General features: G+C 43.1%; 1 protein-coding gene across 6 annotated transcripts in view; it reads left to right on the forward strand.

Moving 5' to 3' along the window:
- BACH2 (BTB domain and CNC homolog 2) overlaps nucleotides 1-12533 on the forward strand; it is a 253179-nt gene that overhangs the window by 200260 nt on the left and 40386 nt on the right. For all 6 annotated transcript variants that reach the window (XM_079971084.1, XM_079971083.1, XM_079971086.1 and 3 more), the window contains one exon: nucleotides 5726-5980. In XM_079971084.1, coding sequence (XP_079827210.1) covers nucleotides 5738-5980 — 243 coding nt within the window. In that variant the 5' untranslated portion in view covers nucleotides 5726-5737. The remainder of the gene's footprint in view (nucleotides 1-5725; nucleotides 5981-12533) is intronic.

The raw sequence follows: 12533 nt of genomic DNA on the forward strand, positions 1-12533 counted from the left end.
CAGTGGTGCTACCCACCTCTGCTTATTTATCTCATGCATGCTACTTGTCTCATATTTTCAGAGCAACCCAGGAAGCAGAAAACTTGAAAGAATCAAAATGGGAGAGAAGAGGCAATAATTTATAGTTGCCTTATTCTGTTTCTTAAATAATGCATTCTTCTGTCCTTTTTAAATATCAGTATAGAGATAAATAGGGCAATCTGCATAACTATAGACCAAACTGCATTCCCCAGCACATGCCCACTTGATACCTTTTTGTGTCGACAGACCTGTGCAAACATCAGCTTCCCCTTTAACCCATCTAGACCAGTCAGTCAGTCGGACCTTTTGTCCCAGACCAGGTTGGCTTCATCTGGGGTGAAATTGAAATACTTTCCTTTATTGTTTTGCCTTTGCAAAATGCAACAATGCTTTGGGTATTACTCTTTTTTTAAAAAAGCAACTTTTATCTTTGTATATTTGTATATTTTCTGACGCTTGTGCTTGGGTTACATCCATCTGTAATCTCTCACTAATTCCTCTGCCTTATTTCTTCTGATGTTTGTGGAACCTTTTACATGGTGAGGGCTGGTGTTAAAATGTTTTGTCACACCAAATTTTGTCCTACTTAATAAAATATTTTTTAAATTTTTTCTCTTATTTATTTCATAAAATTTGTGCTCTGCTTGATTGTAAAAAACAAACAAACCTCAAAGAGGTTTACAAAAGATAGAACAGTAAAATAAAATAGAATTCACAACCATATTTTAAAACTTTAAAAAGTTAAAATACTAAAACAGATGTAAAATACTTCCAACTTTCTAAGGCTTGTCTGCTTGTTTAGCAGGTGCGATAAAGAGTACATTGAAGCCAGAGGGCTTGCGGTAGCTCAGTTGGCAGAGCCTGAATCTCTTAACCTCAGGGCAGTTGATTCAAGCCTCACATTCGGCGAAAGATTCCTGCATTGCCAGGGTTTGGACTAGATGACCCTCGTGGTCCCTTCCAACTCTGTGATTCTATGGTTCTATGTCCTGCTTGATCTCAGTAGGCAGCAAGTTCCAATGTGTAGGCACTGCCATTCTACGCGATTGAGTTCTTACAAATGCAGGACAGGTTTTATTTGGCACCTGAAGCAGTGCCAGCTCTGTTGATGGTCTTGCTTAGAGGTGAGAATGGTAGCCACTTTTGTATTCAAGAAAGTGAAGCACCTTACAGGTGAGGAACAAAGCTTGCGTCTACCTATCAAACGCAAGTCACTGTGAATAGTTACTCACTTGGCAAAGTGCTTGCAGAAAAGCATTGCAGCAGCAGAAAACAAGTAATTAAAAACATTTTAAAAAACCAATTAAAATCAGCAGTAAACTGACAATACATTAAAACATATCAACATGTATTGTTAAGCTTGCCTAAACAAAAAAAGTTTCAAGCAGGCGCCAAAAAGAACACAGTGAAGTTGCCTGCCTGGTGTCAACAGTGTGCTCCAAGGTGTAGGTTCTCCCACACTGAAAGAAAGGTATCCGCAACGGAACACTGTGATGGAAACCAGAGCGCACAGAAACGCCGTTTACCTTCCCACAACAGCGGTACCTATTTATCTACTTGCACTGGCGTGCTTTCGAAGTGCTAGGTTGGCAGAAGAACACATGTGGGGTAAGGCGATCCAACAAGTAAACTGGTCCTAAGCTGTTAAGAGCTTTATATACCAATAGTATCACCTTGAACTTGGCCCACTAGCAAATTGGCAACTAGCGCAGATCTCTCTGTAGAGAATGATTTGAACACTCGGGGAAAAGTTTTATTTTAATGCTAACTATTACACTGGGCAACAATTTTTTACTTTTTGAATGTTGTTTAGATTTCTACAACTGCTTTAGGGTATGTTTGCACTGCTGAATCAGGAAATGGCATCCGTTTCTCTCCATCAGGTCAGGTTTTGTGCTATGTTGATTTGAAAAAAATCAGATCTTGTGACAAAATCGATTACATTTTTGTGGCATTATCAGCTGATTTTTGTCAACACATCATCCTAAATATGTTTTTAAGAGAAAAAAATGTTTTTCCAACAACATATATTGATTACCTGATAGAAACATCGATTACTGTAAACTGAATGGTGGGCATTGATAAAGGTAAGTACACGTAAATTGCATGTTGCTTCACCATTTTTCAAACTTCAGGGCTTGAACTTCCGTTTCTTGGAACTCCTGGAATGCTCAGCGGCAGGGAGGTCTCTCTTCAGATTCCAACAGTAGTCAGCCATCATGACTGCGTCCCAGCGACCCTGATACCTGGTCTCCATCTCTTTCATGTCCTGATGGAATCTCTCCCCCTGCTCGTCACTCGTTGAACCCAGGTTCTCAGAAAACTGGTCCATATGTGAAAATAGGTAGTGTATCTTTACACTCATGTTGCAGCCCAAGTTTCTGAAAGCAGTCAGCATGTTGTTGACACGTTCTGCATAGTTTCTGGCCTTATTGTTTCCAAGAAAGTTATTCACTACCAGAACAAATGCCTTCCACGCTTCCAGTTCCACTTCGTTCATTGCCTTTCCGAACTCTGGATCTCTGATGAGCTGACGGATCTGAGGACCGTCAAAGATGCCAGCTTTCAACTTCTCCATGGTCAATCCTGGAAAAGCCTGGCACAAGTAAGTGAAGCAGTCACCATCCTTGTCCAGAGCCTTGGTGAACTGCTTGAATAAGCCGAGCTTGATGTGCAGCAGTGGGAAGAGTATTCTGTCTCTCTCCACCAGAGGGTCGTTGATGACATTCCTTTCTTTGCAAGGCACCAATTCCTCCCACACAGGCCAGTCCTTCTTCGTGTAATGCTGAGCACGGTCCCTACTATCCCACACGCACAGAAAACATGGGTACTTGGTGAAGCCAGACTGTTGTCCCAACAAAAAGTTCACCATCTTCAGGTCAACACAAATAAACCACTTATGCTGATCATAACCAATTTTCTCCAGCACATACTTCACCGCTTCATAGTTCTCCTTCAGTGTATAAGAGTGAGCCAGGGGTATAGAGGCAAACTGGTTGCCGTTGTGTAGCAGAACACATTTCAGTGATCGCTTGCTGCTGTCAATGAACAGTCTCCAATCTTTGGGTTCGTACTGTGGCACTCCAAGCTTGAGCAGAAGCTGCGCAATATCTGCACAGTACACCAAGTCCTTCTCTTCTGAGAAAAAACAGAGGTACTCTTGATGCCTGTTGCTGAAGAAGCTGGTGTGAGCACTGTCAGAGAGGAGGTTTTTTTTCTTCAATCTGGATGCCAACAGTTCGGCAGAGTCCTTTGACAAGCAGAGGTCGCAAACTAGATCATTCAACTCCTTTTGGGAAAATGGATGTGGAGCATCATCCTCAAGAACCACTTCTTCTTCTTCATGTCCTTCAACACTGGAGGCATCTACGTCACTAATGTCAGGAAGTTCTCCAAAGATAGGCACTGGAATTTCATCACAATATGCTACAGGACGACATGCTGATTGAAGATCAGGATACTTGAGGCTGCTCTGGTTCCGTCTGTTGATCCCAGTCACATCAACAGCACAGAAGTAGCAGTCAGTGACATGGTTTGTCGGCTCCCTCCAAACCATGGGAATTCCAAAGTTCAGACTCCTCTTGCCATTGGTCCACCCATGTAGAGTCTCGGTGCATGCCTTGCACACCATGCTTTATCCTGGTCACCAAGTTTAATACCAAAATAACTTTATGCTTTGCCGCACCAATTTATGGAAGATTTTGAGGTTTTATGACTTCAAACTGATCCCTTTTCAACATAATCACCCAGAACTATCGGACCTGAATACTTCTTGTCATTAAAATAATCATTTCCAATCAAAACAAGTATTCGACATGGCATTTTACCCCCACCAACTTCTTCTAAAATGCTCCACACAAGCGTACATGTGAACAAAAACTTAAAAAAATGACATGTGGCCATAGCTCAAAAACTTGACCTGATTGAGCAAAACCAATGTGATTTTTGGATTCAGCGCATCAGATTCATCCTAAATCAACTGAAAAAACGCAGACAACAAATTTGTTGTTGACCAGTGTTACCAAGAGAGCATGATCACAGTACCAGCAGGATATCTGTTTCCAAGCCAGTTTATTGAGGTTCAAGGTGTTCTCAAATCATTTACAAGTGTGGATAAAGCATATTGTCAGGGACTCAGCGGGAGCGCAGGGAGGAGAGGAGATGGAGAGCGAGGGGGAGCAATCCGAGGGCAGCGTAGGAGAAGATGACAGCAGCCCGATAGATTCCATGAGCCTCTCCAGCGAATCGGAAGATTCACAGAAGGGGGCGCCGATGGGCAGGGCAAGGGGGGACCCAAGGGGGACACCCCAGAAGCAAGGGGCCAGCGGGGACTCCCAGAGCAGCAGTTGGAAATCAGGACCAGCTTCCCCACCAGAGCGTAGTGGTGGGGAGGAGTCCCAGGTATCAGAGCCCACATATGCACCACCAGCGAGAGAAGATGAGTCAGGGTTGGCCACGCCTCCATCGGAGAGCGAGGGAACGGTCAAGAGGAAAGTTGCAGGCTGGGCGTGCGCGCCAAGTTCAAATGTACAGGCGAGCGGCACAGAAGGTAGCCCGGATAGGGAACCAGGTCCTAAAGCCCGCCGGAAGGAGGGGGAAGAATCATCAGGGTCAGCGTCAGAGGAGTCCAGAAAGGATGAAACCCTAGCGGGCAGGAGGGCCCAGAGGAGAAAGGAACTTAGGAAGAGGTGGAGCAAAGCGAGAGTGTTAAACTGGTGTGGAAGGGGCGGAGACTCAGACGGGACTTCGCCGGTCTAAGGTCGAGACGTAGAGCTGCGCGCTGCGGCTTTAAAATGGAAACTGAACCTCAATAAAGACTTTTGTACATAACTACAGCCTAGCGTTGGTCCTCTGTGAGCTGGGACCTGGAGGCAGCTCTGACACATATGCACTGTATGCAGAAGTTTTTAGGATCAACCCCTAGCATCTCGAGATAGAGCTTGGAAGTACTCCTGCCTAATACTCTGGGAGAGCCCACTGCTGGTCAGTAGACAATACTCGACTAGATTAACCAGAGGTATGATTTGGTATAAAGCTTCCTCTGTTCCTCTGGGTCCTGTTCTGAAGACACACAAACACATTGATCCAACTGGTCAAGTGTACATACAGAGTGAATCCCACTGCCCCATTCTTTTTGATGCTGATAAATATTCTGTGTACAGGCAGTGGGAATTTTACACAGAGATTTCTGTGAAATGTTGGGTTGTGATAAATTATTCTGAATTGTGCCGGTAAGCTCCAGTTCGGCACCATAGTTCTAATATGAAAGAGCTCTGGGTTGAATTGCTTTTCTCTGCCAGAAGATGCTCACAAATGTTTTTTTTTATTTGTGCTTCCCTTTCTCTCCCCACCCTTTCCCAGGAGCCTACTATCTATTAAAACTGTGTTGGTTGATAGCCTTCAACATTTCAAGACATTATTCCATATTCCTGATTCAATGTTGTGGGAGGGAGAAAGAGCCAACTAAGTGGATAGAGTAAAAAGCTTATAATGCAATTGTCTTTTCAGAGAAATATATATATATATATTTCTTGAGCTCTTTGTTCCAGCTAAGAATCAAAGTGCTGATCAGCAGTTCTGCAGAGAGCTGGCTAACCCATGCAGGACGCAGAAATCATGATGTAATCTTCCTTTCTTAGCAAGTACTTTGACAAATCTCTCCAGCCCTATCTCTCTCCCTTATTGTTTGTTGTTTCTATTTTAGGGTGTGAACGGAATGTCTGTGGATGAGAAGACTGAATCCCCCATGTATGTGTATGAGTCAACAGTCCATTGTACCAATATCCTCCTGTGCCTCAATGACCAGCGGAAGCAGGATATTCTCTGTGATGTGACTTTGATTGTGGAGGGGAAAGAGTTCCGAGCCCACCGGGCTGTGCTGGCTGCGTGCAGCGAATACTTCTTGCAGGTGTTGGTCGGGCAGACAGAAAATGATCTGGTGGTCAGCCTGCCAGAGGAGGTATAGTATGTCACCATTCCTACGTCTTTTAAAAAAAAAGCAAAACTTTATAACATGGTAACAGAGACAGAGAATAAGCCTGTAAGGTTAGGAATTGGCTAAACCTGAAAGGATTTTTTAAACAAACAACAACAACAATACTGAGCTCAGAGCCCCTTCATGTTTTCAGATTTGACTCTGTGTGTGTTTTAGTCCCAGGAGTGAGGGCAGTAAATGATTCAGAATCAGACTCCCTGTGGTCTTCTGGGCTAGAAACAAGAGAACAAAGGAGCTTACCAGGCAAGAACAAGGCAGCAGGCAGGGAAGAAGGAAGAGCAGAAACAGGGAGGGATCATACAAACGTAGCCTCATGAACTCCATTAATCTGCTGCTGAAACAAGAGCTGGAAAATGATCTGGAATACCTCTCTGTAGGTTGTAGAATGAGCCATTGCAGAAACAGGGAATGCATAATAGAAAGTGACTCAGAGAACAGAGTATGTCTCCCAAGCAGGTATTCTCTCAAGCTCACAACATTGTCAGGGTCGAAACAGGGTCACTGGGACTTTTTGCTGCGTTACAAGTGGTTGTGTGACACTTAAGAATAATTGAAAAAGCCTATTTCCAGCACATAGAAGACAGCTTTCTACTATCTCAAAAGAACTTCGCTATAGTGAGAAATGTAACATCCAAAACGGCAAACTCACTGTAGTTTCGCTGCACTACCAGTACCTTATACAATCAAGCAACTTGTAGAAGTTTGAAAGATATTTCTAGTCCTCTTCATTGCGGCATGTAAATTGCTTCTAATATTACTGTCACTTAAATGCACATTTTATAATGCGGAATAGTAGCACAGGAATCTTTTTAGGACCAATAAATGTACTTCCAACACGCTTCAGCTTTTACTGTTTGTATTAGACCAGGAAAAGATAACTGTGCGGCAGAATCTCACGTTATACAAGTGTCCATCTGTATAAAATTGTAATACCAGAGCAAGGCTGATGTTTGCATGAGATAAACTGAACAAACTGTCTCCAGCGGCAGGGTTAGTAGGGGAGGCTTATTGTCCCCAGCCCCCCCCCCCATTCAATTGCCTCACCTGCTGGTCCACCTACTCAGCCCTTATGAGATTCTTCAGAGAACTCACAGCATCACCATTCCTGGCTTTGAAGAAGGAATTTGTGCCTCAGGGAAAGGCATCCTAGGTGAAGTGTCTCTACCTTTGCAGTTACCGTTAGAAAACTTTTTTTTTTTTTTAAGTTTAAATTTACTAAAGTAACTTTACTAGCTTTCAATTTTAAAAGAAAATTTCTAGCTGCCATAGAAAAGGATCAGAGGCACGGGAACACTCCCAATGCCACCTCACCCAGAATGCCTTGCTCTGAGAAAGAAGGCAGGGAGCTGGAGAAGCCACCCGTGCTCCTGTGTGTTAGCAGCAGCAAACCATTCAAAAAGTAAGCTGGTGGGGAGGAGGAGGAGGAGGAGCAAATTGCAGTGGCGGGGGTGGGGAGGTGGCAGCAGTGCATGCTACTGTACAGTGGTACCTTGGGTTACATATGCTTCAGGTTACAGATTCTGCTAACCCAGAAATAGTACCTCGGGTTAAGAACTTTGCTTCAGGATGAGAACAGAAATCGTGCTCCGGTGGCGTGGCAGCAGCAGGAGGCCCCATTAGCTAAAGTGGTGCTTCAGGTTAAGAACAGTTTCAGGTTAAGAACAGACCTCCAGAACAAATTAAGTATGTAACCAGAGGTACCACTGTATTTTAATATTTTGTTGGAAGCCGCTGAGAGTGACTGGGGAAGCTCAGCCAGATGGGCAGGGTATAAATAATAAATTATTATTATTATTAATTATTATTATTATTATTATTATTATTACGCTTCCACCTCACACGACATGCCTTATATCACCCTAGACTTGGGATGCTTCACATGGTTGGCAGCAGCTGCTTGAAGCTTCAGAAATGAGTCTGGTTGAGACATGGAGCATGTACATGTTGTTTGGCCTCTTCCATTTCCTCATGACTTTGTTGGCTATTTGCAGTATAGTAGCGCTGCAGAGAGCTTGCTGGGGAGACCATGCATTAAAAATAACTTAAACATGCATTAAAAATAACTTAAACAAGGTTTTGTTTTAATTACAAAAACAAAAACTCCATTTACACTAAATACATCAACAACCAAACCAGACCCAACCACCAACCCGTCCCCCAGGGTAATGGGAGAGCTAGGTGCTGCTCCTTATATACTACACCCAAATGCTGACACAGCTTAATCAGTACAACTCAGCAGCACCTGCTATGTTTCACAGCTGTAAAGCTGGGTCTCGTTATTTTGCTCTGGCCCTTGCTCAGGCCCCTTAAAGACATACACATCGGGTGGAACAATGATGAACCTTTACATTTAAAGAAACCATTCAACAGACTTATGCTTTCTGCTGCTTGTCCCATGAAGCTAATGCTCCCTTTCAGCTTTGCCTTGTGTGAGAGTGGACCTTATGCAACTCTCTGAATTCTTTTGAAACCTGGACGTGGGAGACCAGGGTTCAAATCGTTTCTCAGCCGTAAAGCTCACTTGAGTGACCTCTCTCAGTGTAATCTACCACACAAGGTTGCTATGCAGGTCAAATAGAGAGGGCCAGAGTGTGGCATCAGGAAGGGCTATAACTCAGTGAAAGAGCATCTGATTTGCATGCAGAGGGTCCCAGGTTCAATCCCTGGCGTCTCCAAGTAAGGTCATGAGCATCCCCAGGAAAGCTGCTGCCAGTCAGTGTAGGTGTCAGGATGCTGTCAGCGACTCCCGGCTGGTTGCCCAAGAAAATATAAAGACAAGGGAAGGTTTCTTGCTGTCCTTTTTTATTCAATATTTACAGAGAGAGGCTATAGAACCCAGCCTCTTGGATAATGGCGTTGTCCCGAGTGAATCTCCACACACACATCCTGCCTCTCCCACTTCCTCATTCATCACTTCTGTGGGTGCTGACAAGTTCCCTCTCTCTTTGAGCTCCTTGCTCTCCTACTTTCAAGGCTCTCTGGGAGAGGAGTGGGTCTGGAATGCTTTCTAAAGACACTGTGTCCATCAGCTGTTGCCCCGCTTCCTCCTCCTCCTATCCCATTATTTCCCAACTATTCCCCTCATCTGCCTCTGAGCTGCGACCTCCTGCAAACCCCTGTTGTAAATCTATACTGTCTTCCTCTTCCTCCTCCATGGAAGGGCCAGGCTGGGGAGGTGGTCTCCACCATTCCTCCTCTTCCGAGTCCCTGGCAGTAGGCAATACTGAGCTACATGGATGAACTTGTTATAAGGCAGTTCCTATGTCTACCTTGTGCTCCTTGGTGATGTGATATAAATGTAATAATAAAATAAAATAATAAAATATTGCAACTGGAGTAAATTATACAGATGAAGAAAACTTCAAAGTAATAAAACTCCAAAGCAACAGAGCAAATATTCTTCATACCCGGGGTAACCAACATGGCTTCCTGCAGATGTTGCTGGACTCGAACTCACATCAACCCCAGCCAGTATGACCACTAAAACACTAGACATCCTTGGGATGTCTTCAGAAGCAAGCTCTGCTGAGTTTGGTGGGACCAGACCCCCCCCCCAATTAAGCATGTGTAGGGTTTCATCCTAGGGCTGTCATGAAAGCACAAGGTTAATTCATCTTGCTTATACAGTATTTGCTCTCATGGTGGGTTTGAGTTTTAGTCTATGCCTTAGTACCATTCATTTGGAGGGGGAAACCCACTCAGGCCTCATGACACCCACCCGCCTATGGAGCAGCAGGAGGGATCCTCCTCTCTGTGCACTTTCCATAATGACTCTTGTTAAAAATTCAAACCGAATAAATTATTTCCCAAGAAACATATTAATTCGGTAGAATTGATTTGATCCATATTCCTGTTGTTGTTGTGTTTTTGCTTTATTTAATCATAGAAATCAGTCTTCCTTCCTTTTAACAAGGCATTTAATTAAGCTTTTAATTCATGATAAGAAGTTAACTAGCACTTGGGAATATTTCTTTAATGGTTTCCACTTCCCATCTAGATTACAAAAAAGAAGAGGAAGAAGTGTGATAGAGAGACATCCAGGGCTGTCAGCCAAGGGTATTGTAGGTCATGCCAATATTAGCTGGCAGAAGGCCATTATCCAATTAACATTGCTTCATCGCTGCAAGTAATAACTCTCAGGAAAATGATTGAGTCATTCATGGTGTAGTGGTACTTTTACTTTAGAAATACCCAGCACTGCTTAGAATAGTGCCTGATTCATAGGGTTGCCTGCTCTTCTTTGCCGGTTAAACCAAAGCTGCATTAGTCATATCTGAAGGTGAAAGCTGCGTGGAAGGAAAGCATGGATTTTATTTTATTTTCCTGCTTCTGACAAGTCGAGATTTTAGCTAAAGGGAGTTTTAACCCAATACAAATGAAGTCTTGGAAATACTAAAGCAAGGTAACAAAACAATGACTCCTAAGGAAGCCATTTTCCATGGGGAAAATGCTGGGGTAGCAATCAGTGTTGTCTAGAACTCTTGTCCAATACTGATGTCATATAAGATAGCCAGAATTACAGGCAGTACAACATTATAAGAATGGTATGCTTTCCCCACTTCCTGCCCAGCCAGCCCATCATAACATATCCTTGTTTATTTTTCTAAATTGTGTTACCAATACAGAGTGTGTGCATTATATGCTATCTTTGCACTTTGCTCTCGTTTTAAGTATTTATCTGGGATCTGCTTTGAAACATAACACCTTTCAGTGACAGTCGCTGTCCTGCATTATCTCATCCGTTTTCTTATAGATCTGCATATATAATGCCTTGGGTTGCTGAATGTTTTACATGAAAGAAATGCCGGGCAGAAAGATGAACTCAGGCTTCTAGGCTGGCAGAAGCCAAGTGTGTTTAGAAAGCTCATCCATTCAGAGCCATGGGTGGGATGGAGTCAGGCATCCAGCGTTAACTGTTTTCCTTAAGTGGCAGCAGTGAGAAGCCCTTGCATCAGTTAGCCATCCAAGGCAGCCGACTGGCCCGAGATGGGGGAGCGGAGTGTTGTGTATTAGCCAACAGAAGATGATTGGACACAGGAGAAAAATCAAAGGCAGAATGCACAAGGTCAATTACTACTGGAGTGTTATATGAAAGATTATGACTTACTGTGTTTTATTCTTTGTTCTTTTAGAAAACCGAGAGTGTTCCGTTATGTGCATCTCTCTTCTCTCCTCTGTTTATGTATTGTGTATAATAATTTGACAGAGTGCTCATCAGATGCAGCACATCTGGTCTCCACAGTGATCTGAATTTGGAGAAAAAACAAAGAATAGTTAAAGTAGGAGTAGTAGCCATTTTTAATGGACAAATTTGCTGCCTGGCTTTCAGAGCAGGCAGGAATTCATCATAGGTTAAAAATAATTATACAAAATCAGTACATATTTAAATATCTAGTGATTTAACAAACAATAATCAGAGGGATAGAGATGGCAACTCTACTGGGAAAGACTTTCTAGCTGGGGGGGGGACAAGGGAGTGGAGAGGTAGAATGAATGGGACATGATAAAGGTTCGTACAATTATGTATGATGTGGAGAAATTCATTCATTCATTCATTCACTGCTACATTTTTATCCCGCCATTCCCCCAAAGGGCTGAAGGTGCCATACATACTTTCCCTCAGCAACTATCAACTGAAGCTCTTCATACGCTTTATTTCTTCCACTGATTTGTCAGATTCCAAACTGGCCTGCATTCCAGCCTTCACTCCTCTCCCATCTTTCCTTCTGGAGAGAGGTTGTTTGCACCCATCAGTTTTCAGGCTAAAGTGATAAAGCTAAGCTCTGTGAACATTTATATTGCTTTATGCTCAGATCACTAATAAGCATTATCATCATTCTACACCCAGAGCACTTTGCAAGTGGTTCTCTGGCCTCTGCGGATTGAGGGGGGGGATTACACCTGTAGTCGGATGCATGCATGCTAGTTGTTTGAACTTTTGCAGTCTATGTTCTAAGTGTATTTTGACAATCACAGCATCATGAGTCTGTGTCGAGAGAGACAATTCATTCTCTTCCCTGAATTACATAGATTTAACTATTGCCCTGAAAATCCTCTGTTACAACTTCTTGGCTGGCTATTTCAGAGCTTTCCAGGATTGCAATTCCATAGTTCATCTGTGATTTTCTTTTTCTTCTTTTTTGCCAAGAAATGGAATTTCAAATGTTTCTGAAAAGGGTAATCGTGTCGGCAGATACAAAGTGAGGCTCTGTTGTGTGTATTAGTGAATTGGATATTATTGGAAGTGGCCATTAAAAAAAAAAAAGCTTTCAGAAACCACATGAAGGCACCCTGTGATACTTTATTCAGAAGGCACAATAGTTCTGCTTTCTAGCATACAGCACAACATCCACCTTTTTGAGGTGGAAGAGATAAAGAGAGCATTGCAAGCCTTGAAAGCCATTCCTTTCCCTCCCTCTGGTGGTGGTTCCTGATTCTAGGTTGTTGTTGTTACGATATGAAAGCAACGCAGCTGCAAATGAATATATAAATGCACTATTTGAATACAGATTATGTA

The sequence above is a fragment of the Podarcis cretensis genome (genome assembly GCF_951804945.1).
Source record: "Podarcis cretensis genome assembly, chromosome: 3".
NCBI classification, from domain to species: Eukaryota; Metazoa; Chordata; class Lepidosauria; order Squamata; family Lacertidae; genus Podarcis; species Podarcis cretensis.